The sequence below is a fragment of the Somniosus microcephalus genome, chromosome 1, assembly GCF_052327205.1.
Source record: "Somniosus microcephalus isolate GS21.2 chromosome 1, FLI_Smic_1.0, whole genome shotgun sequence".
Taxonomy (NCBI): domain Eukaryota; kingdom Metazoa; phylum Chordata; class Chondrichthyes; order Squaliformes; family Somniosidae; genus Somniosus; species Somniosus microcephalus.
The window spans coordinates 321,591,603-321,618,208 of record NC_140987.1 but is presented as its reverse complement, the minus strand read 5'-3'; the positions used below and the strand labels follow the sequence as shown (position 1 = coordinate 321,618,208).

The 26,606-nt window shown below is 58.9% G+C and overlaps 1 protein-coding gene across 1 annotated transcript in view; it reads left to right on the top strand.

Moving 5' to 3' along the window:
* Positions 1-26,606, top strand: part of btk (Bruton agammaglobulinemia tyrosine kinase) — a 407,843-nt gene that overhangs the window by 25,283 nt on the left and 355,954 nt on the right. Inside the window, exon 2 of the mRNA XM_085987158.1 lies at positions 5,124-5,287. Within this exon, the coding sequence (XP_085843284.1) occupies positions 5,162-5,287 (126 nt within the window). The 5' untranslated portion in view covers positions 5,124-5,161. The remainder of the gene's footprint in view (positions 1-5,123; positions 5,288-26,606) is intronic.

The window sequence follows — 26,606 nt, the reverse complement described above, 5'->3', positions numbered from 1 at the left end:
CATGCTGCGCCCGGCCACTGGCCGCCTAGCGCCCCACATCTCCTCCTCCTAAGGCGCTAGCGGCTGGCGCAAACAACTGAATTTCTAGGCCATAGAGTCCAGGAACTTCTCCCCCTCCCTGATGTGTCGCAGTGTCTGAAGCTTGGTCTCAAGCTCTTTAACATGGAACTTGAGTTCCTCTAGCCAGCAAGTGCCATGCAATCTCTGTCAAAGCCCCTTCTTTGAATCCCTCCAGCCCAGATTCTGCCCTTCTTACAAAATTAAAACAGCTATCACCAGTCATGAATGACATTCTCTGTGACTGTGACCATGGTGTGATATCTCTTCTTGTCCTCTCAGCACCGTTGACATGGTTGACCACACCATCCTTCTCCAGCACCAACCTCCATTGTCCAGCTCAGTCAGATTGCCCTCACTTGGTTCCACTCTTACTTGTCCAACCGTGGCCGGAGCATCTCCAGCAATGGCTTCTCTTCCCACCCGACTCCATGATATCTGCAATCTCTCAAGGATCTAGCCCTAGCACCCTTCTCATCCTTATCTACAAGCTTCCCTTTCACAATGTCATCATCAGACATGGGGTCAACCACCAAATATATGCTGAGGACACCCAGGTCTATCTCTCCACCATCTCTTTCAAGTTCCCCACTGCCTTTGTGCTGTCAACTTGCTTGGATGAATGTTAACCTCCATTGTCTTTGGCCCATACCACAAACTCTGCTCCCTTGCTGCGAACTCCATTCCCCTTCCCAGCCACTCTCCCAGGCTGGTACCAGGCTCTTCACAACCTTAACATTCCAGCTGAGCCTGAGCTGAGCTTCAGCCCCCAGATGCTCACTCTCACAGCAACATCCGGGGGTGGCTTCAAACTGTCCTAAGGGTCACTACAGAGCTGTCCAACATTGGGAAAACCCACCCCTATTGGCTGAGGAGCCTGCATTTCCAATGAGTACCATGGTTTCCCAGGACTCGGTAGCCCTGAGGCCAGTTTGAAATCCCGTCCCCACCATTTCAAGGAATTATACAATCATAGAGGTTTACGGCACAGAAGGAGGCCATTTGGCCCATTGTGTCTGCACCGTCAAAAAAACAACTATCCAGCCTAATCCCACTTTCCAGCTCTTGGTCTGTACCTTCTAGGTTACAACACTTCACGTGCATATCCAAGTACTTCTTAAATGCGGTGAGGGATTCTGCCTCTACCATCCTATCAGGCAGTGAGTTCCAGACCCCCAACAGCCTCTGGGTGAAAACATTTCTCCTCAACTCCCCTCTAATCCTTCTACCAGTTACTTTAAATCTATGTCCCCTGGTTCTTGACCTCTTTGCTAATGGCAATAGGTCCTTTCTGTCCACTCTATCTAGGACCCGCATAATTTTCTACACCTCAATTAAGTCTCCCCTCAGCCTCCTCTGTTCCAAAGAAAACAACCCCAGCCTATCCAATCATTCCTCATAGCTAAAATTCTCCAGTCCTGGCAACATCCTCGTAAATCTCCTCTGTACCCTCTCCAGTGCAATCACATCCTTTCTGTAATGTGGTGACCAGAACTGCACGCCATACTCTAGCTGTTGTGAAGGAATGAGCCATATAACCTATTCAGAAAAAGACACCATTCTATGAAAGAATTCTGGCCTTATTAAAACATGACAAACTGGGTTTGGAAATCTAGAAACCGAACGATGAAAAGCTGTGATAGCATTCTGGCTATAGAGATAAGATAATTGTTGACACTGAATCAATAACCTTATTGAAACAGAAGGTTAAAGGTTCCCGACAATCTGAATCTTTGGGAACAAACAATGGTTTACCCTGGTTAAGGTGTTCTAATTTACACTTCGTAAAGAAGCACAAACATATGCCTTCGTAAAAATGACATCAAGTAAAAGAAACACCTGCCGTCACACCGATTTTATGTTAAACTTAGAACACCTACAGAGGAGAGACACGATTCTGTATTGCTACCAGCTGAGGTGACTGTAAGAATTGCAGATGTCAGCAGAAAAATGACCAGAGATAATTAGCTTACATCAGCAGAAAACCTTAAAGGGAATACCACTGGAAAAGGGTATAAATATTGAACTCTCAAATAGGATAGTAGATTCGCTGTAAAGGGGCAAAGGGATTCTCGGCTTCAGAGACAGCTCTGTAAGTCTACAACTCTTTGTATCTTGGGGATCAAAGGTACTGTATTTGATTTTGGTGGATATCCTGAATAAGACTAAGAACTGTAAAACTGTAGCGAAGTTAAGATTTGAGAGTAAGGATCTCTGATAATAAGATTGTAAAGCGCTCTCTTTTTGGAACTGTTAATGTTGCGATTGACACACCAACTGTAAATTACACGTTGGTTCTTTAATAAATCTATATTATTTTAGAATTGTCTCACATAATACTTCTGTATCAAACTCACAAGCTCAATTTCTGTACACTCTTTAGTGAGGAGTTACAGAATTCTGGGGGAGTTTTCCAGACCCTCATAATATCCAGAACGTTACAGTCTAGCTAAACGTATTAAAAGTGCTATCTGGAGGACGGTATCATTTTCAGGTTGTTCCTTTCCTTTAGGGAGAGATAGTCCGGACCTTTCGACCCAATTAAGCGTCTTTAGGATTCGGCTACCTCAAACTTTAGTTGAAAGTGAACGTCTGAGGAATACGCCTGATCCGGGGTAGTCTTAAAGGGGCTAGGACTAGTAATTATCCCTTCACTGTGACCTAGCTAGTGTTTTATACAGTTCAAGCCTAATCTCCCTGCTCTTATATTATATGCCTTGGCTAATAAAGGAAAGTATCCCGTGTGCCTTCTTAACCACCTTATCTACCTGTCCTGCTACCTTCAGGGATCTGTGGACATGCACTCCAAGGTCCCTTTGTTCCTCTACACTTCTCAGTATCCTACCATTTATTGTGAATTCCCTTGACTTGTTTGTCCTCCCCAAATGCATTACCTCACACTTCTCCAGACTGAATTCCATTTGCCACTTTTCTGCCCACCTGACCAGCCTATTGATATCTTCCTGCAATCTACTGTTTTCTTTATTACACATAGTCAACTTCTTAATCATGCCCCCTACATTTAAGCCTAAATCATTGATATATACCATAAAAAGCAAGGGACCTCATACTGAGCCCTGCGGAACCCCACTGGAAACAGCCTTCCAGTTACAAAAACACCCATCGACCATTACCTTTTGCTTTCTGCCACTGAGCCAACTTTGGATACAACTTGCCACTTTCCCTTGGATCCCATGGCTTTTACTTTTCTGACCAGTCTGCCATCTGGGACCTTGTCATTTTCAATGGAGCCATTCGAGGTCGCACGCCAATCCCTCCTGAGAGATTAAAGTGAGATTGTAATTGGAGCACCTTTCAGGCCGATTTGAAATGACAGCCCTGATGCTTGAGTGGAGCCGCTCCGATACCCTTCCCATAACCAATATCACAGGACTGACCTCAAACACAGGGAGACTGGCAGGGCTATTGAGGCATTGACAATTTGTGGGCTGTGGGAGGAGATTAAATGGGTGGGTAGAGTCCACGATAGTGCAGAGTGTACACGGGCTGTGGAAGGAGATTAAATGGGTGGGTAGTGTCCATTATAGGGTAGATTGCACCTGGGCTGGGGAAGGAGATTAAATGGGTGGGTAGAGTCCATGATAGGGAAGAGTGTACATGGGCTGTGGGAGGAGATTAAATGGGTGGTTAGAGTCCATGGTAGGGGAGAGTGTACATGGGCTGTGGGAGGAGATTAAATGTGTGGGTAGAGTCCATGATAGGGTAGAGTGTACACGGGCTATGGAAGGAGATTGAATGTGTGGGTAGAGTCCATGATAAGGTAGAGTGTACATGGGCTGTGGAAGGAGATTGAATGTGTGGGTAGAGTCCATGATAAGGCAGCGTGTACATGGGCTGTGGAAGGAGATTGAATGTGTGGGTAGAGTCCGTGATAAGGGGAGAGTGTATATGGGCTGTGGGAGGAGATTGAATGTGTGGGTAGAGTCCGTGATAAGGGAGAGTGTACATGGGCTGTGGAAGGAGATTGAATGTGTGGGTAGAGTCCGTGATAAGGGGAGAGTGTATATGGGCTGTGGGAGGAGATTGAATGTGTGGGTAGAGTCCGTGATAAGGGAGAGTGTACATGGGCTGTGGAAGGAGATTGAATGTGTGGGTAGAGTCCATGATAAGGCAGCGTGTACGTGGGCTGTGGAAGGAGATTGAATGTGTGGGTAGAGCCCATAATAAGGCAGCGTGTACATGGGCTGTGGAAGGAGATTGAATGTGTGGGTAGAGTCCGTGATAAGGGAGAGTGTATATGGGCTGTGGAAGGAGATTGAATGTGTGGGTAGAGTCCATGATAAGGCAGCGTGTACATGGGCTGTGGAAGGAGATTGAATGTGTGGGTAGAGTCCATGATAAGGCAGCGTGTACATGGGCTGTGGAAGGAGATTGAATGTGTGGGTAGAGTCCATGATAAGGCAGCGTGTACATGGGCTGTGGAAGGAGATTGAATGTGTGGGTAGAGTCCGTGATAAGGGAGAGTGTACATGGGCTGTGGAAGGAGATTGAATGTGTGGGTAGAGTCCATGATAAGGCAGCGTGTACATGGGCTGTGGAAGGAGATTGAATGTGTGGGTAGAGTCCATGATAAGGCAGCGTGTACATGGGCTGTGGAAGGAGATTGAATGTGTGGGTAGAGTCCGTGATAAGGGGAGAGTGTATATGGGCTGTGGGAGGAGATTGAATGTGTGGGTAGAGTCCGTGATAAGGGAGAGTGTACATGGGCTGTGGAAGGAGATTGAATGTGTGGGTAGAGTCCATGATAAGGCAGCGTGTACGTGGGCTGTGGAAGGAGATTGAATGTGTGGGTAGAGTCCGTGATAAGGGAGAGTGTATATGGGCTGTGGGAGGAGATTGAATGTGTGGGTAGAGTCCGTGATAAGGGAGAGTGTACATGGGCTGTGGAAGGAGATTGAATGTGTGGGTAGAGTCCATGATAAGGCAGCGTGTACGTGGGCTGTGGAAGGACTGCCATTCATGGACCAAATGGGCTTTTTCTGCCTCTGGCTGCCTATGTCCTTTGGCTGCTGGGTGAAGACGTATTGCCTGTTTCTCTCTAACAGGATCTCTCAGTGGTTGCCTTCTCCCATCAAACGGACTCATGGAGGAGGTGTTCATTAAAAGATCACAGCAGAAGAAAAAGACCTCACCACTCAACTATAAGGAGAGATTATTCATCCTGACTGACTCCAAAATCTCGTACTATGAATATGACAGCGAGCGAATGGTAAGTGTGCATTTTTAGAAGTTTCTCACTAGGCCCAACGAAGGTAGCAACTACAGCAGTGCTCCTAATTAGAGAGAGTGTGAGTTCAAACACTTGCCTTGACTCAGATGTGTAGTTTGGCCTCCCCTAGAGGCTAACCACAATTGATCGCCCTTTGTTGTTTTTCCAATTTCCTCTCCTCCTGTTAAATTCCACTGGGGCATCAGTTCCATGGCTCCATCTTCCCTCCTGTACCTCACCTAGGTGGCCATTCTTCGTTGTGTGATCCTGAACATTCCTCCTCGATCTTTTCTGACTCATGATAACTCGAGGTGGAACTCTAACTAGGCCCCAAATTTCTATGTGGCAAACTGCACCTGATTCGTGCTGAGTTGGGGTTTGCTTTGTGGGGTCAGCTCATTTAAGTAGTGTAAATCCAGTGTGAAATGGAAATGTTAGACTGGGCCGGGCCAGGCTGAGAGTGCAGCCTTTGTAAAACCAGGTCTGGCTGAAGACTGCAGCAGTAGCTGGTGGTGGGGGGGAGAGTGGGTAAGTAGGAAAGTGCTGAGCTCACTGAGATGACTGTCAGGTAGCTGCTCTGGATGACACATGTGTAATTTTATCCCACTCTACAAGAATGCTTTCCACTGGGGAATCTGACAGAGGCAGCCAAAGAAGGGAGAAGGTTGTGGCAAAGAGGAAGACAGGGTGGGTCTTTCACGGGACTTCCTGCCATGAAGAGCTCAGGGAGGGCCACTTTTCAAAGGATGAAGGCAATTCACAGCATATGTAGTGTTGACATGTAGAATCCTCGACATCTTGTCACACAGTCTGGACATTCAGCAGGGCAGAGGAGGCTCAGGGGTGTTTCTGTTGGAGCTCACAAAGCAACATAGGGGCCATTTGTTGCACCCTGGGCCTTGGGGAAGGCAGCCACCCCGTGAGACTGGATGACAATATATGGCGGCGGGGTGGGTGTGGGGGGAGGATGGGGGGCCGCTGAAGAATCCTCAGCACAGTTGGACCAGCACCTCCTCCGCTCATCGGGAATCAATTTCCCAGAGGGGTCCTCGAGCAGCCGTTAGGCCCCTCATTAACATAAGCAAGGGGCCTAATGCCGCTTTTAGGCGGCCGCACAGAACACCTACAAAAACGGCCCGAGGAGTTTCAGCAGTGGTCTGAAATTTAAGTCGTAGATTGGGCCCGAGTCATCCCACTAGTAAATTGGTCACATTGCACCCATATCACGCTCGAAAAAACGGGTGCAGCGCATATCGATTTGTACCCCAGGAGTATCCCTACAATGGGTAGAAAAAATATCAATTTGAGGAGGACAGGATGAGCTATAATACTGGCCATGGTTGATCAGACTACAACTAGACTCACTGCTGAGAGAACAGCACTCAGCGGAGGTAGATTAGATTTCCAGAGCCTAGGGAAACATAACCCAACATTCCTGGGAAGGAGAGTCAACACCTTCAGGGGAGGGGGGAGTATCAGCACCTTCAGGGGAGGGGGAGAGAGTCAGCACCTTCAGGGGAGGGGGAGAGAGTCAGCAACTTCAGGGGAGGGGGTGAGAGTCAGCACCTTCAGGGGAGGGTGGAGAGAGTCAGCACCTTAAGGGGAGGGGGAGAGAGTCAGCAACTTCAGGGGAGGGGCGAGAGAGTCAGCACCTTCAGGGGAGGGGGGTGAGAATAAGTACCTTCAGGGGAGGGGGAGAGAATAAGCACCTTCAGGGGAGGGGGAGAGAGTCAGCACCTTCAGGGGAGAGGGGAGAGAGTCAGCACCTTCAGGGGAGGGGGGGAGTATCAGCACCTTCAGGGGAGGGGGGAGAGAGTCAGCACCTTCAGGGGAGAGGGGAGAGAGTCAGCACCTTCAGGGGAGGGGGGGAGTATCAGCACCTTCAGGGGAGGGGGGAGAGAGTCAGCACCTTCAGGGGAGGGGGGAGAGAGTCAGCACATTCAGGGGAGGGGGGAGAGAGTCTGCACATTCAGGGGAGTGGACAGTCAGCACCTTGAGGGGAGGGGGGAGAGAGTCAGCACATTCAGGGGTGGGGGGAGAGAGTCAGCACCTTCAGGAGAGGGGACAGTCAGCACCTTGAGGGGAGGGGGGAGAGAGTCAGCACATTCATGGGTGGGGGGAGAGAGTCCGCATCTTCAGGGGAGGGGGGAGAGAGTCTGCACCTCCAGGGGAGGGGGGAGAGAGTCAGCAGCTTCAGGGGAGGGGGAGAGAGTCAGCACCTTCAGGGGAGGGGGGAGAGAGTCAGCACCTTCAGGGGAGGGGGAGAGAGTCAGCACCTTCAGGGGAGGGGGAGAGAGTCAGCACCTTCAGGGGAGGGGGAGAGAGTCAGCACCTTCAGGGGAGGGGAGAGAGTCAGCACCTTCAGGGGAGGGGGGAGAGAGTCACCAACTTCAGGGGAAGGGGGGAGAGAGTCAGCACCTTCAGGGGAGGGGAGAGAGTCAGCACCTTCAGGGGAGGGGGAGAGAGTCAGCACCTTCAGGGGAGGGGGAGAGAGTCAGCACCTTCAGGGGAGGGGAGAGAGTCAGCACATTCAGGGGAGGGGAGAGAGTCAGCACCTTCCGGGGAGTGGGGAGAGAGTCATCACCTTCAGGGGAGGGGGAGAGAGTCAGCACCTTCAGGGGAGGGGGGAGAGTGTCAGCACCTTCAGGGGAGGGGGAGAGAGTCAGCACCTTCAGGGGAGGGGGAGAGAGTCAGCACCTTCAGGGGAGGGGGGAGAGAGTCAGCACCTTCCGGGGAGTGGGGAGCGAGTCAGCACATTCAGGGTGTGGGGGGAGAGAGTCAGCATCTTCAGGGGAGGGGGAGAGTCAGCACCCTCAGGGGAGGGGGAGAGAGTCAGCATCTTCAGGGGAGGGGGAGAGAGTCAGCCCCTTCAGGGGAGGGGGGAGAGAATCAGCAACCTCAGGGGAGGGGGAGAGAGTCAGCACCTTCAGGGGAGGGGGAGAGAGTCAGCCCCTTCAGGGGAGGGGCAGAGAGTCAGCACCTTCAGGGGAGGGGAGAGACTCAGCACCTTCAGGGGAGGGGGAGAGAGTCAGCACCTTCAGGGGAGGGGGAGAGAGTCAGCCCCTTCAGGGGAGGGGCAGAGAGTCAGCACCTTCAGGGGAGGGGGAGAGAGTCAGCACCTTCAGGGGAGGGGGAGAGAGTCATCACCTTCAGCGGGGAGGGGGGAGAGAGTCAGCACCTTCAGGGGAGGGGAGAGAGTCAGCACCTTCAGGGGAGGGGAGAGAGTCAGCACCTTCAGGGGAGGGGAGAGAGTCAGCACCTTCAGGGGAGGGGGAGTGATTCACCACATTCAGGGGAGGGGGAGAGAGTCAGCACCTTCAGGGGAGGGGGGAGAGTCAGCAGCTTCAGGAGAGGGGGAGAGAGTCAGCACCTTCAGGGGAGGGTGGAGAGAGTCAGCACCTTCAGGGGAGGGGGGGAGAGAGTCATCACCTTCAGGGGAGGGGGGAGAGAGTCAGCACCTTCAGGGGAGCGGGGAGAGAGTCAGCACCTTCAGGGGAGGGGGGAGAGAGTCATCACCTTCAGCGGGGAGGGGGAGAGAGTCAGCACCTTCAGGGGAGGGGGAGAGAGTCATCACCTTCAGGTGAGGGGGAGAGAGTCAGCACCTTCAGGGGAGGGGGAGAGAGTCAGCACCTTCAGGGGAGGGGGAGAGAGTCAGCACCTTCAGGGGAGGGGAGAGAATCAGCAACCTCAGGGGAGGGGGAGATAGTCAGCACCTTCAGGTGAGGGGGAGAGTGTCAGCACCTTCAGGGGAGGGGGAGAGAGTCAGCACCTTCAGGGGAGGGGGAGAGAGTCATCACCTTCAGGTGAGGGGGAGAGAGTCAGCACCTTCAGGGGAGGGGGAGAGAGTCAGCACCTTCAGGGGAGGGGGAGAGAGTCAGCACCTTCAGGTGAGGGGGAGAGAGTCAGCACCTTCAGGGGAGGGGGAGAGAGTCAGCACCTTCAGGTGAGGGGGAGAGAGTCAGCACCTTCAGGGGAGGGGGAGAGAGTCAGCACCTTCAGGGGAGGGGGAGAGAGTCAGCACCTTCAGGGGAGGGGGAGAGAGTCAGCACCTTCAGGTGAGGGGGAGAGAGTCAGCACCTTCAGGGGAGGGGGAGAGAGTCAGCACCTTCAGGGGAGGGGGAGAGAGTCAGCACCTTCAGGGGAGGGGGAGAGAGTCAGCACCTTCAGGGGAGGGGGAGAGAGTCAGCACCTTCAGGGGAGGGGGAGAGAGTCTGCACCTTCAGGGGAGGGGAGAGAGTCAGCACCTTCAGGGGAGGGGGAGAGAGTCATCACCTTCAGGGGAGGGGGAGAGAGTTCAGGGGAGGGGAGAGAGTCAGCACCTTCAGGGGAGGGGGGAGAGAGTCAGCACCTTCAGGGGAGGGGAGAGAGTCAGCACCTTCAGGGGAGGGGGAGTGATTCACCACATTCAGGGGAGGGGGAGAGAGTCAGCACCTTCAGGGGAGGGGGAGTGATTCACCACATTCAGGGGAGGGGGAGAGAGTCAGCACCTTCAGGGGAGGGGAGAGAGCCAGCACCTTCAGGGGAGGGGAGAGAGTCAGCACCTTCAGGGGAGGGGGAGTGATTCACCACATTCAGGGGAGGGGGGAGAGTCAGCAGCTTCAGGAGAGGGGGAGAGAGTCAGCAGCTTCAGGGGAGGGGGGAGTGATTCAGCACCTTCAGGGGAGCGGGGAGAGAGTCAGCACCTTCAGGGGAGTGGGGAGAGAGTCAGCACCTTCAGGGGAGGGGGGAGAGAGTCAGCACCATCAGGGGAGGGTGGAGAGAGTCAGCACCTTCAGGGGAGGGGGGGAGAGAGTCAGCAGATTCAGGGGAGGGGAGAGAGTCAGCACCATCAGGGGAGGGGGGAGAGAGTTAGCACCTTCAGGGGAGGGGAGAGAGAATCAGCAACTTCAGGGGAGGGAGAGAGAATCAGCACCTTCAGGGGAGGGGGAGAGAGCCTGCACCTTCAGGGGAGGGGAGAGATTCAGCAGCTTCAGGGGAGTGGGAGAGTTTCAGCAACTTCAGGGAGGGGACAGAGTGTCAGCACCTTCAGGGGAGGGGGAGAGTCAGCACCTTTCAGGGGAGGGGGGAGAGAGTCAGCACCTTCAGGGGAGCGGGGAGAGAGTCAGCACCTTCAGGGGAGGGGGGAGAGAGTCAGCACCTTCAGGGGAGGGGGGAGAGAGTCATCACCTTCAGCGGGGAGGGGGAGAGAGTCAGCACCTTCAGGGGAGTGGGGAGAGTCAGCACCTTCAGGGGAGGGGGAGATAGTCAGCACCTTCAGGGGAGGGGGGAGAGAGTCAGCACCTTCAGGGGAGTGGGGAGAGAGACAGCACCTTCAGGGGAGGGGGGAGAGAGACAGCACCATCAGGGGAGGGTGGAGAGAGTCTGCACCTTCAGGGGAGGGGGGAGAGAGTCAGCACCTTCAGAGGAGGGGGGGAGAGAGTCAGCACCTTCAGGGGAGGGGAGAGAGTCAGCACCTTCAGGGGAGGGGAGAGAGTCAGCACCTTCAGGGGAGGGGAGAGAGTCAGCACCTTCACGGGAAGGGGGAGAGTCAACACGTTCAGAGGAGGGGGGGAGAGAGTCAGCACCTTCAGGGGAGGGGGGGAGAGAGTCAGCACCTTCAGAGGAGGGGGAGAGTGCTGGCATCGTCAGGGGAGGGGGGAGACATTTAGCACCTTGAGGGGAGAGGGGTGAGAGTCAGCGCATTCAGGAGAGGGGGTGAGAGTCAGCACCTTCAGGGGAGGGGGGAGAGTCAGCACATTTAGGGGAGGGGGAGAGAGTCACCACCTTCAGGGGAGGGGGAGAGTGTCAGCACGTTCAGGGGAGGGGGGAGAGAGTCAGCACCTTCAGGGGAGGGTTAGAGTGTCAGCACCTTCAAGGGAGTGGGAGAGAGTCAGCACCTTCAGAGGAGCGGGGAGAGAGTCAGCACCTTCAGGGGAGGGGTAGAGAGTGAGCACCTTCAGGGGAGGGGGAGAGAGTCAGCACCTTCAGGGAAGGGGAGAGAGTCAGCACCTTCAGAGGAGCGGGGAGAGAGTCAACATCTTCAGGGGAGGGGTAGAGAGTGAGCACCTTCAGGGGAGGGGGAGAGAGTCAGCACCTTCAGGGAAGGGGAGAGAGTCAGCACCTTCAGAGGAGCGGGGAGAGAGTCAACATCTTCAGGGGAGGGGGAGAGATTCAGCACCTTCAGGGGAGGGGGGAGAGAGTCAGCAGCTTCAGGAGAGGGGTAGAGAGTGAGCACCTTCAGGGGAGGGGGAGAGAGTCAGCGCCTTCAGGGGAGGGGAGAGAGCCAGCACCTTCAGGGAAGGGGGAGAGAGTCAGCACCTTCAAGGGAGGGGGAGAGAGTCAGCACCTTCAGAGGAGCGGGGAGAGAGTCAACATCTTCAGGGGAGGGGGAGAGATTCAGCACCTTCAGGGGAGGGGGGAGAGAGTCAGCAGCTTCAGGAGAGGTGGAGAGTGTCAGCAGCTTCAGGGGAGGGAGAGAGAGTCTGCACCTTCAGGGGAGGGGGAGAGAGTCAGCACCTTCAAGGGATGGGGAGAGATTCAGCACCTTCAGGGGATGGGGAGTCAGCACCTTTAGGGGAGGGGGGAGAGAGTCAGCACCTTCAGGGGAGGGGGAGAGTGCCAGCACGTTCAGGGGAGGGGGAGAGTCAGCACCTTCTGGCGAGGGGAGACAGTCAGCACCTTCAGGGGAGGGGGGAGAGAGTCAGCACCTTCAGGGGAGTGGGGAGAGAGTCAGCACCTTTAGGGGAGGGGGAGAGATTCAACACCTTCAGGGGAGGGGTGAGAGACTCCACCTTCAGGGGAGTGGAGAGATTCAGCACATTCAGGGGAGGGGTAGAGAGTCAGCACCTTCAGGGGAGGGGGAGAGAGTCAGCACATTCAGGGGAGGGGGTAGAGAGTCAGCACCTGCAGGGGAAGGGGGGGAAGAGTGTCAGCATCGTCAGGGGAGGGGGAGTCATTTAGCACGTTCAGGGGAGGGGGAGAGCGTCAGCACCTTCAGGGGAGGGGGGAGAGAGTCAGCAGCTTCAGGGGAGGGGAGAGAAATTCAGCGCATTCAGGGGAGGGGGAGAGTGTCAGCACCTTCAGGGGAGAGGGAGAGAGTCAGCACCTTCAAGGGAGGGGGAGAGGTTCAGCACCTTCAGGGGAGGGGGGAGAGAGTCAGCGCATTCAGGGGAGGGGGTGAGAGTCAGCACCTTTAGGGGAGGAGGAGAGAGTCAGCACCTTTAGGGGAGGGGGGAGAGGGTCAGCACCTTCAGGGGAGGGGGAGAGGGTCAGCACCTTCAGGGGGGGGGGTGAGAGTCAGCGCATTCAGGGGAGGGGGTGAGAGTCAGCACCTTTAGGGGAGGGGGGAGAGTCAGCATCTTCAGGGGAGGGGGAGTCAGCACCTTCAGGGGAGGGGGGAGAGAGTCAGCAGCTTCAGGGGAGGGGGGAGAGAGTCAGCACCTTCAGAGGAGGGGGGAGAGAGTCAGCACCTTCGGGGTAGCGGGGAGAGAGTCAGCACCTTCAGGGGAGGGGAGAGAGTCAACACCTTCAGGGGAGGGGGGGAGAGAGTCAGCACCTTCAGGGGAGGGGGGAGAGTCAGCACCTTCAGGGGAGGGGGAGAGAGTCAGCACCTTCAGGGGAGGGGGAGAGAGTCAGCACCTTCAGGGGAGGGGGAGAGAGTCAGCACCTTCAGGGGAGGGGGAGAGAGTCAGCACCTTCGGGGTAGCGGGGAGAGAGTCAGCACCTTCAGGGGAGGGGAGAGAGTCAACACCTTCAGGGGAGGGGGGAGAGAGTCAGCACCTTCAGGGGAGGGGGGAGAGTCAGCACCTTCAGGGGAGGGGGAGAGAGTCAGCACCTTCAGGGGAGGGGGAGAGAGTCAGCACCTTCAGGGGAGGGGGAGAGTGTCAGCACCTTCAGGGGAGGGGGAGAGAGTCAGCACCTTCAGGGGAGGGGGAGAGTGTCAGCACCTTCAGAGGAGGGGGAGAGAGTCAGCACCTTCAGAGGAGGGGGAGAGAGTCAGCACCTTCAGGGGAGGGGAGAGAGTCAGCACCTTCAGGGGAGGGGGGGAGAGTCAGCACCTTCAGGGGAGGGGGAGAGTCAGCACCTTCAGAGGAGGGGGGAGAGAGTCAGCACCTTCAGGGGAGGGGGGGAGAGTCAGCACCTTCAGGGGAGGGGGAGAGAGTCAGCACCTTCAGGGGAGGGGGGAGAGAGTCAGCACCTTCAGGGGAGGGGGGAGAGGGTCAGCACCTTCAGTGGAGGGGGAGAGAATCAGCACCTTCAGGGGAGGGGGGAGAGGGTCAGCACCTTCAGTGGAGGGGGGAGAGGGTCAGCACCTTCAGTGGAGGGGGAGAGAGTCAGCACCTTCAGGGGAGGGGGGAGAGAGTCAGCACCTTCAGGGGAGGGGGGAGAGGGTCAGCAACTTCAGTGGAGGGGAGAGAGTCAGCACCTTCAGGGGAGGGGGAGAGAGTCAGCACCTTCAGGGGAGGGGGAGAGAGTCAGCACCTTCAGGGGAGGGGAGAGTGTCAGCACCTTCAGGGGAGGGGGAGAGAGTCAGCACCTTCAGGGGAGGGGGAGAGAGTCAGCACCTTCAGGTGAGGGGGAGAGAGTCAGCACCTTCAGGGGAGGGGGAGAGAGTCAGCACCTTCAGGTGAGGGGGAGAGAGTCAGCACCTTCAGGGGAGGGGGAGAGAGTCAGCACCTTCAGGGGAGGGGGAGAGAGTCAGCACCTTCAGGGGAGGGGGGAGAGAGTCAGCACCTTCCGGGGAGTGGGGAGCGAGTCAGCACATTCAGGGGTGGGGGGAGAGAGTCAGCATCTTCAGGGGAGGGGGAGAGTCAGCACCCTCAGGGGAGGGGGAGAGAGTCAGCATCTTCAGGGGAGGGGGAGAGTCAGCACCCTCAGGGGAGGGGGAGAGAGTCAGCACCTTCAGTGGAGAGGGTGAGAATCAGCAACCTCAGGGGAGGGGGAGATAGTCAGCACCTTCAGGGGAGGGGAGAGAGTCAGCACCTTCAGGTGAGGGGGAGAGAGTCAGCACCTTCAGGGGAGGGGGGAGAGAGTCAGCACCTTCAGAGGAGGGGAGAGAGTCAGCACCTTCAGAGGAGGGGAGCGATTTAGCACATTCAGGGGAGGGGGAGAGAGTCAGCACCTTCCGGGGAGTGGGGAGAGAGTCATCACCTTCAGCGGGGAGGGGGGAGAGAGTCAGCACCTTCAGGGGAGGGGAGAGAGCCAGCACCTTCAGGGGAGGGGGAGAGAGTCAGCACCTTCAGGGGAGGGGGAGAGAGTCAGCACCTTCAGGGGAGGGGGAGAGAGTCAGCACCTTCAGGGGAGGGGGAGAGTGTCAGCACCTTCAGAGGAGGGGGAGAGAGTCAGCACCTTCAGGGGAGGGGGAGAGAGTCAGCACCTTCAGGGGAGGGGAGAGAGTCAGCACCTTCAGGGGAGGGGAGAGAGTCAGCACCTTCAGAGGAGGGGGGAGAGTGTCAGCACCTTCAGAGGAGGGGGAGAGAGTCAGCACCTTCAGGGGAGGGGAGAGAGTCAGCACCTTCAGGGGAGGGGAGAGAGAGTCAGCACCTTCAGGGGAGGGGGAGAGAGTCAGCACCTTCAGAGGAGGGGGGAGAGAGTCAGCACCTTCAGGGGAGGGGGGAGAGTCAGCACCTTCAGGGGAGGGGGAGAGAGTCAGCACCTTCAGGGGAGGGGGGAAAGAGTCAGCACCTTTAGGGGAGGGGGGAGAGAGTCAGCACCTTCAGGGGAGGGGGGAGAGGGTCAGCACCTTCAGTGGAGGGGGAGAGAATCAGCACCTTCAGGGGAGGGGGGAGAGGGTCAGCACCTTCAGTGGAGGGGGAGAGAATCAGCACCTTCAGGGGAGGGGGGAGAGGGTCAGCACCTTCAGGGGAGGGGGAGAGAGTCAGCACCATCAGGGGAGGGGGAGAGAGTCAGCAACTTCAGTGGAGGGGGGAGAGAGTCAGCAACTTCAGTGGAGGGGAGAGAGTCAGCACCTTCAGGGGAGGGGGAGAGTGTCAGCACCTTCAGGGGAGGGGGAGAGAGTCAGCACCTTCAGGGGAGGGGGGAGAGAATCAGCAACCTCAGGGGAGGGGGAGATAGTCAGCACCTTCAGGGGAGGGGGAGAGTGTCAGCACCTTCAGGGGAGGGGGAGAGAGTCAGCACCTTCAGGGGAGGGGGAGAGAGTCAGCACCTTCAGGGGAGGGGGAGAGAGTCAGCACCTTCAGGGGAGGGGGAGAGAGTCAGCAACCTCAGGGGAGGGGGGAGAGTCAGCACCTTCAGGGGAGGGGAGAGAATCAGCAACCTCAGGGGAGGGGGAGATAGTCAGCACCTTCAGGGGAGGGGGAGAGTGTCAGCACCTTCAGGGGAGGGGGAGAGAGTCAGCACCTTCAGGGGAGGGGGAGAGAGTCAGCACCTTCAGGGGAGGGGGAGAGAGTCAGCACCTTCAGGGGAGGGGGAGAGAGTCAGCACCTTCAGGGGAGGGGGAGAGAGTCAGCACCTTCCGGGGAGTGGGGAGCGAGTCAGCACATTCAGGGGTGGGGGGAGAGAGTCAGCATCTTCAGGGGAGGGGGAGAGTCAGCACCCTCAGGGGAGGGGGAGAGAGTCAGCATCTTCAGGGGAGGGGGAGAGAGTCAGCACCTTCAGGGGAGGGGGAGAGAGTCAGCAACCTCAGGGGAGGGGGAGATAGTCAGCACCTTCAGGGGAGGGGGGAGAGAGTCAGCACCTTCAGAGGAGGGGAGAGAGTCAGCACCTTCAGGGGAGGGGGAGAGAGTCAGCACCTTCAGGGGAGGGGGGAGAGAGTCAGCACCTTCAGGGGAGGGGAGAGAGTCAGCACCTTCAGGGGAGGGGGGAGAGAGTCAGCACCTTCAGGGGAGGGGGAGAGAGTCAGCACCTTCAGGGGAGGGGGGAGAGAGTCAGCACCTTCAGAGGAGGGGAGAGAGTCAGCACATTCAGGGGAGGGGAGAGAGTCAGCACCTTCCGGGGAGTGGGGAGAGAGTCATCACCTTCAGCGGGGAGGGGGGAGAGAGTCAGCACCTTCAGGGGAGGGGAGAGAGTCAGCACCTTCAGGGGAGGGGGAGAGAGTCAGCACCTTCAGGGGAGGGGGAGTGATTCACCACATTCAGGGGAGGGGGAGAGAGTCAGCACCTTCAGGGGAGGGGGAGAGAGTCAGCACCTTCAGGGGAGGGGGAGTGATTCACCACATTCAGGGGAGGGGGAGAGAGTCAGCACCTTCAGAGGAGGGGAGAGAGTCAGCACCTTCAGGGGAGGGGGGAGAGAGTCAGCACCTTCAGGGGAGGGGGAGAGAGTCAGCACCTTCAGGGGAGGGGGGAGAGAGTCAGCACCTTCAGAGGAGGGGAGAGAGTCAGCACCTTCCGGGGAGTGGGGAGAGAGTCATCACCTTCAGCGGGGAGGGGGGAGAGAGTCAGCACCTTCAGGGGAGGGGAGAGAGTCAGCACCTTCAGGGGAGGGGGGAGAGTCAGCAGCTTCAGGAGAGGGGGAGAGAGTCAGCAGCTTCAGGGGAGGGGGGAGTGATTCAGCACCTTCAGGGGAGGGGGGAGAGAGTCAGCACCATCAGGGGAGGGTGGAGAGAGTCAGCACCTTCAGGGGAGGGGGGAGAGAGTCAGCAGCTTCAGGGGAGGGGGGAGAGAGTTAGCACCTTCAGGGGAGGGGAGAGATTCAGCACCTTCAGGGGAGGGGGAGAGTTTCAGCAACTTCAGGGAGGGGACAGAGAGTCAGCATCTTCAGGGGCGGGGGAGAGTCAGCACCTTTCAGGGGAGAGGGAGAGAGACTGCACCTTCAGGGGATGGGGAGAGTGTCAGCATCTTCAGGGGGCGGGGGGGAGAGAGTCAGCATCTTCAGGGGAGTGGGGAGAGAGTCAGCACCTTCAGGGGAGGGGGGAGAGAGTCAGCACCTTCAGGGGAGGGGGGGAGAGAGTCATCACCTTCAGGGGAGGGGGGAGAGAGTCAGCACCTTCAGGGGAGGGGGGAGAGAGTCATCACCTTCAGCGGGGAGGGGGAGAGAGACAGCACCTTCAGGGGAGGGGGGAGAGAGTCAGCACCATCAGGGGAGGGGAGAGAGTCAGCACCTTCAAGGGAGGGGGAGAGATTCAGCAACTTCAGGGGAGGGGGAGAGAGTCAGCACCTTCAGGGGAGGGGAGAGAGTCAGCACCTTCAGGGGAGGGGAGAGAGTCAGCATCTTCAGGGGAGGGGGAGAGTGTCAGCACCTTCAGGGGAGGTGGGAGAGAGTCAGCACCTTCAGGGGAGTGGGAGAGAGTCAGCATCTTCAGGGGAGGGGGAGAGAGTCAGCACCTTCAGGGGAGGGAGAGAGAATCAGCACCTTCAGGGGAGGGGGAGAGAGTCAGCACCTTCAGGGGAGGGAGAGAGAATCAGCACCTTCAGGGGAGGGGGAGAGAGTCAGCACCTTCAGGGGAGGGGGAGAGAGTCAGCATCTTCAGGGGCGGGGGAGAGTCAGCACCTTCAGGGGATGGGGAGAGTGTCAGCACCTTCAGGGGAGGGGGAGAGTCAGCATCTTCAGGGGAGTGGGGAGAGAGTCAGCACCTTCAGGGGAGGGGGGAGAGAGTCATCACCTTCAGGGGAGGGGGGAGAGAGTCAGCACCTTCAGGGGAGCGGGGAGAGAGTCAGCACCTTCAGGGGAGGGGGGAGAGAGTCATCACCTTCAGCGGGGAGGGGGAGAGAGTCAGCACCTTCAGGGGAGTGGGGAGAGAGACAGCACCTTCAGGGGAGGGGGGAGAGAGTCAGCACCATCAGGGGAGGGTGGAGAGAGTCTGCACCTTCAGGGGAGGGGGGAGAGAGTCAGCACCTTCAGGGGAGGGGGGAGAGAGTCAGCACCTTCAGAGGGGGGGGGAGAGAGTCAGCACCTTCAGGGGAGGGGAGAGAGTCAGCACCTTCAAGGGAGGGGGAGAGATTCAGCAACTTCAGGGGAGGGGGAGAGAGTCAGCACCTTCAGGGGAGGGGGGAGAGAGTCAGCACCTTCAGGGGAGGGGAGAGAGTCAGCACCTTCAAGGGAGGGGGAGAGATTCAGCAACTTCAGGGGAGGGGGAGAGAGTCAGCACCTTCAGAGGGGGGGGGAGAGAGTCAGCACCTTCAGGGGAGGGGAGAGAGTCAGCACCTTCAAGGGAGGGGGAGAGATTCAGCACCTTCAGGGGAGGGGAGAGAGTCAGCACCTTCAGGGGAGGGGAGAGAGGGTCAGCACCTTCAGGGGAGGGGAGAGAGTCAGCACCTTCAGAGGAGGGGGGAGAGAGTCAGCACCTTCAGGGGAGGGGAGAGAGAGGCAGCACCTTCAGAGGAGGGGGGAGAGAGTCAGCACCTTCAGGGGAGGGGAGTGACTCACCAGGGGAGGGGGAGAGAGTCAGCAACTTCAGTGGAGGGGGAGAGAGTCAGCACCTTCAGGGGAGGGGGGATAGTGTCAGCACCTTCAGGGGAGGGGGAGAGAGTCAGCACCTTCAGGGGAGGGGGGAGAGAGTCAGCACCTTCAGGGGAGGGGGGAGAGAGTCAGCACCTTCAGGGGAGGGGAGTTACTCACCAGGGGAGGGGGAGAGAGTCAGCACCTTCAGGGGAGGGGGGATAGTGTCAGCACCTTCAGGGGAGGGGAGTGACTCACCAGGGGAGGGGGAGAGAGTCAGCACCTTCAGGGGAGGGGGAGAGAGTCAGCACCTTCAAGGGAGGGGGAGAGATTCAGCACCTTCAGAGGAGGGGAGAGAGAGTCAGCATCTTCAGGGGAGGGGAAAGATTCAGCACATTCAGGGGAGAGGGGAGAGAGTCAGCACCTTCAGGGGAGCGGGGAGAGAGTCAGCATCTTCAAGGGAGGGGGAGAGAGTCAGCACCTTCAAGGGAGGGGGAGAGAGTCAGCATCTTCAAGGGACGGGGAGAGAGTTAGCACCTTCAGGGGAGGGGGAGAGAGTCTGCACCTTCAAGGGAGGGGGAGAGATTCAGCGCCTTTAGGGGAGGGGGAGAGAGTCAGCACCTTCAGGGGAGGGGGAGAGAGTCAGCACCTTCAGGGGAGAGGGAGAGTGTCAGCACCTTCAGGTGACGGGGAGAGAGTCAGCACCTTCAAGGGAGGGGGAGAGGGTCAGCACCTTCAGGGGAGGGGGGAGAGTCAGCACCTTCAAGGGAGGGGGAGAGTGTCAGCACCTTCAGGGGAGGGGAGAGAGTCAGCACCTTCAAGGGTGAGGGAGAGGGTCAGCACCTTCAGGGGAGGGGGGAGAGTGTCAGCACTTTTAGGGGAGGGGGAGAGTCAGCATCTTCAGGGGAGGGGGAGTCAGCACCTTCAGGGGAGGGGGGAGAGAGTCAGCACCTTCAGGGGAGGGGGGAGAGAGTCAGCATCTTCAGGGGAGGGGGGAGAGTCAGCACCTTCAGGGGAGGGTGGAGAGAGTCAGCACCTTCAGGGGAGGGGGGAGAGAGTCAGCACCTTCAGGGGAGTTGGGAGAGAGTCAGCACCTTCAGGGGAGGGGGAGAGAGTCAGCACCTTCAGGGGAGGGGCGAGAGAGTCAACACCTTCAGGGGAGGGGAGAGAGAGTCAGCATCTTCAAGGGAGGGGGAGAGATTCAGCACCTTCAGGGGAGGGGGGGAGAGAGTCAGCACCTTCAGGGGAGGGGGAGAGGGTCAGCACCTTCAGGGGAGGGGGGAGAGGGTCAGCACCTTCAGGGGAGGGGGAGAGGGTCAGCATCTTCAGGGAGGGGGAGAGAGTCAGCACCTTCAGGGGAGGGGGGAGAGAGTCAGCACCTGCAGGAGAGGGGGGAGATTCTGCACCTTCAGGGGAGGGGGAGAGTGTCAGCACCTTCAGGGGAGGGGGAGAGTGTCAGCACCTTCAGGGGAGGGGGAGAGATTCAGCACCTTCAGGGGAGGGGGAGAGAGTCAGCACCTTCAGGGGAGGCGGGGGGAGAGTCAGCACCTTCAGGGGAGGGGGAGAGTGTCAGCACCTTCAGGGGAGGGGGAGAGAGTCAGCACCTTCAGGGGAGGGGGAGAGATTCAGCACCTTCAGGGGAGGGGGAGAGAGTCAGCACCTTCAGGGGAGGCGGGGGAGAGTCAGCACCTTCAGGGGAGGGGGAGAGTGTCAGCACCTTCAGGGGAGGGGGAGAGAGTCAGCACCTTCAGGGGAGGGGGGAGAGTGTCAGCACCTTCAGGGGAAGGGGGAGAGAGTTAGCATCTTCAGGGGAGTGGGGAGAGAGTCAGCACCTTCAGGGGAAGGGGGAGAGAGTCAGCGCCTTCAGGGGAGTGGGGAGAGAGTCAGCACCTTCAGGGGAAGGGGGAGAGAGTCAGCGCCTTCAGGGGAGTGGGGAGAGAGTCAGCGCCTTCAGGGGAGTGGGGAGAGACTCTACCTTCAGGGGAGGGGGGAGAGAGTCAGCATCTTCAGGGGAGGGGAGAGGATCAGCACCTTCAGGGGAGGCGTAGAGAGTCAGCACCTTCAGGGCAGCGGGGAGAGCGTCACTGGAGGGGGAGAGAGTCACCATCTTCAGGGGAGGGGGGAGAGAGTCACCATCTTCAGGGGAGGGGGGAGAGAGTCTGCACCTTCAGGGAGGGGACAGAGTGTCAGCACCTTAAGGGGAGGGGGGAGAGAGTCAGCAACTTCAGGGTAGGGGGTCAGCATCTTCAGGGGAGGGGGGAGAGAGTCAGCACCATCAGGGGAGGGTGGAGAGAGTCTGCACCTTCAGGGGAGGGGGGAGAGAGTCAGCACCTTCAGAGGAGGGGGGGAGAGTCAGCACCTTCAGGGGAGGGGAGAGAGTCAGCATCTTCAGGGGAGGGGGAGAGAGTCAGCAACTTCAGGGGAGGGGGAGAGAGTCAGCACCTTCAGGGGAGGGGAGAGAGTCAGCACCTTCAGGGGAGGGGAGAGAGTCAGCATCTTCAGGGGAGGGGGAGAGTGTCAGCACCTTCAGGGGAGGTGGGAGAGAGTCAGCACCTTCAGGGGAGTGGGAGAGAGAATCAGCACCTTCAGGGGAGGGGGAGAGAGCCTGCACCTTCAGGGGAGGGGGAGAGAGTCAGCATCTTCAGGGGCGGGGGAGAGTCAGCACCTTCAGGGGATGGGGAGAGTGTCAGCACCTTCAGGGGAGGGGGGAGAGTCAGCATCTTCAGGGGGCGGGGGGGAGAGAGTCAGCATCTTCAGGGGAGTGGGGAGAGAGTCAGCACCTTCAGGGGAGGGGGGAGAGAGTCAGCACCTTCAGGGGAGGGGGGAGAGAGTCATCACCTTCAGGGGAGGGGGGAGAGAGTCAGCACCTTCAGGGGAGCGGGGAGAGAGTCAGCACCTTCAGGGGAGGGGGGAGAGAGTCAGCACCTTCAGGGGAGGGGGGAGAGAGTCAGCACCTTCAGAGGAGGGGGGGAGAGAGTCAGCACCTTCAGGGGAGGGGAGAGAGTCAGCACCTTCAGGGGAGGGGGGAGAGAGTCAGCACCATCAGGGGAGGGTGGAGAGAGTCAGCACCTTCAGGGGAGGGGGGAGAGAGTCATCACCTTCAGGGGAGGGGGGAGAGAGTCAGCACCTTCAGGGGAGCGGGGAGAGAGTCAGCACCTTCAGGGGAGGGGGGAGAGAGTCAGCACCTTCAGGGGAGGGGGGAGAGAGTCAGCACCTTCAGGGGAGGGGGGAGAGAGTCATCACCTTCAGGGGAGGGGGGAGAGAGTCAGCACCTTCAGGGGAGCGGGGAGAGAGTCAGCACCTTCAGGGGAGGGGGGAGAGAGTCAGCACCTTCAGGGGAGGGGGTAGAGAGTCAGCACCTTCAGAGGAGGGGGGGAGAGAGTCAGCACCTTCAGGGGAGGGGAGAGAGTCAGCACCTTCAGGGGAGGGGGGAGAGAGTCAGCACCTTCAGGGGAGGGGGGAGAGAGTCAGCACCTTCAGAGGAGGGGGGGAGAGAGTCAGCACCTTCAGGGGAGGGGAGAGAGTCAGCACCTTCAAGGGAGGGGGAGAGATTCAGCAACTTCAGGGGAGGGGGAGAGAGTCAGCACCTTCAGGGGAGGGGAGAGAGTCAGCACCTTCAGGGGAGGGGAGAGAGTCAGCATCTTCAGGGGAGGGGGGAGAGAGTCAGCACCTTCAGGGGAGGGGAGAGAGTCAGCACCTTCAGGGGAGGGGAGAGAGAGGCAGCACCTTCAGAGGAGGGGGGAGAGAGTCAGCACCTTCAGGGGAGGGGAGAGAGTCAGCACCTTCAGGGGATGGGGGGAGAGTCAGCACCTTCAGGGGAGGGGGAGAGAGTCAGCACCTTCAGGGGAGGGGGGAAAGAGTCAGCACCTTTAGGGGAGGGGGGAGAGAGTCAGCACCTTCAGGGGGGGGGATAGTGTCAGCACCTTCAGGGGAGGGGAGTGACTCACCAGGGGAGGGGGGAGAGAGTCAGCAACTTCAGTGGAGGGGGAGAGAGTCAGCACCTTCAGGGGAGGGGGGATAGTGTCAGCACCTTCAGTGGAGGGGGAGAGAGTCAGCACCTTCAGGGGAGGGGGGAGAGAGTCAGCACCTTCAGGGGAGGGGAGTGACTCACCAGGGGAGGGGGAGAGAGTCAGCACCTTCAGGGGAGGGGGAGAGAGTCAGCACCTTCAAGGGAGGGGGAGAGATTCAGCACCTTTAGGGGATGGGGAGAGAGTCAGCACCTTCAGGGGAGGGGGGAGAGTCAGCACCTTCAGGGGAGGGGGGAGAGTCAGCATCTTCAGGGGAGCGGGGAGAGAGTCAGCATCTTCAAGGGAGGGGGAGAGAGTCAGCACCTTCAAGGGAGGGGGAGAGAGTCAGCATCTTCAAGGGAGGGGGAGAGAGTTAGCACCTTCAGGGGAGGGGGAGAGAGTCTGCACCTTCAAGGGAGGGGGAGAGATTCAGCGCCTTTAGGGGAGGGGGAGAGAGTCAGCACCTTCAGGGGAGGGGGGAGAGCCTGCACCTTCAGAGGAGGGGCGAGAGAGTCAGCACCTTCAGGGGAGGGGGAGAGTGTCAGCACCTTCAGGGGAGGGGGAGAGAGTCAGCACCTTCAGGGGAGAGGGAGAGTGTCAGCACCTTCAGGTGACGGGGAGAGAGTCAGCACCTTCAGGGGAGGGGGTGAGAGTCAGCACCTTTAGGGGAGGAGGAGAGAGTCAGCATCTTTAGGGGAGGGGGGAGAGAGTCAGCACCTTCAAGGGAGGGGGAGAGTGTCAGCACCTTCAGGGGAGGGGAGAGAGTCAGCACCTTCAAGGGAGGGGGAGAGTGTCAGCACCTTCAGGGGAGGGGAGAGAGTCAGCACCTTCAAGGGAGGGGGAGAGGGTCAGCACCTTCAGGGGAGGGGGGAGAGTCAGCACCTTCAAGGGAGGGGGAGAGTGTCAGCACCTTCAGGGGAGGGGAGAGAGTCAGCACCTTCAGGGGAGGGGGGAGAGTCAGCACCTTCAAGGGAGGGGGAGAGGGTCAGCACCTTCAGGGGAGGGGGGTGAGAGTCAGCGCATTCAGGGGAGGGGGTGAGAGTCAGCACCTTCAGGGGAGGGGGGAGAGAGTCAGCAGCTTCAGGGGAGGGGGTGAGAGTCAGCACCTTCAGAGTGGGGGGAGAGTGTCAGCACTTTTAGGGGAGGGGGAGAGTCAGCATCTTCAGGGGAGGGGGAGTCAGCACCTTCAGGGGAGGGGGGAGAGAGTCAGCACCTTCAGGGGAGGGGGGAGAGAGTCAGCACCTTCAGGGGAGTTGGGAGAGAGTCAGCACCTTCAGGGGAGGGGGTTGAGAGTCAGCACCTTCAGGGGAGTGGGGAGAGAGTCAGCACCTTCAGGGGAGGGGCGAGAGAGTCAACACCTTCAGGGGAGGGGAGAGAGAGTCAGCACCTTCAGGGAAGGGGGAGAGAGTCAGCACCTTCAAGGGAGGGGGAGAGATTCAGCACCTTCAGGGGAGGGGGGAGAGAGTCAGCACCTTCAAGGGAGGGGGAGAGATTCAGCATCTTCAGGGGAGGGGGGAGAGAGTCAGCACCTTCAGGGGAGTGGGGAGAGAGTCAGCGCCTTCAGGGGAGGGGGAGAGAGTCTGCAGCTTCAGAGGAGGGGGAGAGTGTCAGCACCTTCAGGGGAGGGGGAGAGAGTCAGCACCTTCAGGGGAGGGGGAGAGGGTCAGCACCTTCAGGGGAGGGGGAGAGGGTCAGCATCTTCAGGGAGGGGGAGAGAGTCAGCACCTTCAGGGGAGGGGGGAGAGAGTCAGCACCTGCAGGAGAGGGGGGAGATTCTGCACCTTCAGGGGAGTGGGGAGAGAGTCAGCACCTTCAGGGGAGTGGGGAGAGAGTCAGCGCCTTCAGGGGAGGGGGAGAGAGTCTGCAGCTTCAGAGGAGGGGGGAGAGAGTCAGCACCTTCAGGGGAGGGGGAGAGAGTCAGCACCTTCAGGGGAGGGGGAGAGAGTCAGCACCTTCAGGAGAGGGGGAGAGTGTCAGCACCTTCAGGGGAAGGGGGAGAGAGTCAGCACCTTCAGGTGGGTGGGGTGAGAGTCAGCACCTTCAGGGGAGTGGGGAGAGAGTCAGCGCCTTCAGGGGAGTGGGGAGAGAGTCAGCACCTTCAGGGGAGGGGGGAGCGAGTCAGCACCTTCAGGGGAGTGGGGAGAGAGTCAGCAGCTTCAGGGGAGTGGGGAGAGAGTCAGCACCTTCAGGGGAGTGGGGAGAGAGTCAGCAACTTCAGGGGAGGGGGAGAGAGTCAGCACCTTCAGGGGAGGGGGAGAGAGTCAGCACCTTCAGGGGAGTGGGGAGAGAGTCAGCACCTTCAGGGGAGTGGGGAGAGAGTCAGCACCTTCAGGGGAGTGGGGAGAGAGTCAGCAACTTCAGGGGAGGGGGAGAGAGTCAGCACCTTCAGGGGAGGGGGAGAGAGTCAGCACCTTCAGGGGAGTGGGGAGAGAGTCAGCACCTTCAGGGGAGTGGGGAGAGAGTCAGCAGCTTCAGGGGAGGGGGAGAGAGTCTGCAGCTTCAGAGGAGGGGGACAGAGTTAGCATCTTCAGGGGAGGTGAGACATTCAGCACATTCAGGGGAGGGGGACATAGTCAGCACCTTCAGGGGAGGGTGAGAGATTCAGCACCTTCAGGGGAGGGGGGAGAGTTAGCATCTTCAGGGGAGGGGAGAGAGAGTCAGCATCTTCAGGGGAGTGGGGAGAGAGTCTGTGCATTCAGGGGAGGGCGGAGAGTCAGCACATTCAGGGGAGGGGGGAGAGAGTCAGCACATTCAGGGGAGGGGGAGAGAGTCTGCACCTTCAGGGAGGGGACAGAGTGTCAGCACCTTAAGGGGAGGGGGGAGAGAGTCAGCAACTTCAGGGGAGGGGCGAGAGACTCAACACCTTCAGGGGAGGGGAGAGAGAGTCAGCACCTTCAGGGGAGGGGGTCAGCATCTTCAGGGGAGGGGGGATAGAGTCAGCTCCTTCAGGGGAGGGGAGTGACTCACCACCTTCAGGGGAGGGGGAGAGAGTCAGCACCTTCAGGGGAGCGGGAGAGTCAGCACCTTCACGGGAGGGGGGGAGAGATTCAGCACCTTCAGGGGAGGGGAGAGATTCAGCACATTCAGGGGAGCGGAGAGAGACAGCACCTTCAGGGGAGGGGTAGAGAGTCAGCACCTTCAGGGTAGGGGGGAGAGTCAGCACCCTCAGGGGAGGGGGAGAGAGTCAGCACCTTCAGGGGAGGGGGGAGAGAGTCAGCACCTTCAGGAGAGGGGGCATAGAGTCAGCACCTTCCTGGGACGGGGGACAGAGTCAGCAGCTTCAGGGGAGAGGAGAGTCATTCAGCACATTCAGGGGAGGGGAGAGAGTCAGCACCTTCAGGGGATGGGGAGAGTGTTCGCACCTTCAGGTGAGGGGGAGAGTGTCAGCAGCTTCAGGAGAGGGGGAGAGAGTCAGCAGCTTCAGGGGAGGGGGGAGTGATTCAGCGCATTCAGGGGAGGGGGAGAGAGTCAGCACCTTCAGGAGAGGGGGGAGATTCTGCACCTTCAGGGGAGGGGTGAGAGACAGCACATTCAGAGGAGGGGGGTGTGTCAGCAGCTTCAGGAGAGTGGGGAGAGGGTCAGCAACTTCAGTGGAGGGGGAGATCGTCAGCACCTTCAGGGGAGGGGGGAGAGAGTCAGCACCTTCAGGGGAGGGGGAGAGAGTCTGCACCTTCAGGGGAGGGGGGAGAGTGTCAGCACCTTTAGGGGAGGCGGGGGAGAGTCAGCGCCTTCAGGGGAGGGGGGAGAGTCAGCACCTTCAGGGTTGCGGGGAGAGTGTCAGCACCTTCAGGGGAGGGGGAGAGAGTCAGCAGCTTCAGGGGAGGGGGAGAGTGTCTGCACCTTCAGGGGAGGGGGGAGAGTGTCAGCACCTTTAGGGGAGGCGGGGGAGAGTCAGCGCCTTCAGGGGAGGGGGGAGAGTCAGCACCTTCAGGGTTGGGGGGACAGTGTCAGCACCTTCAGGGGAGGGGGAGAGAGTCAGCAGCTTCAGGGGAGGGGGA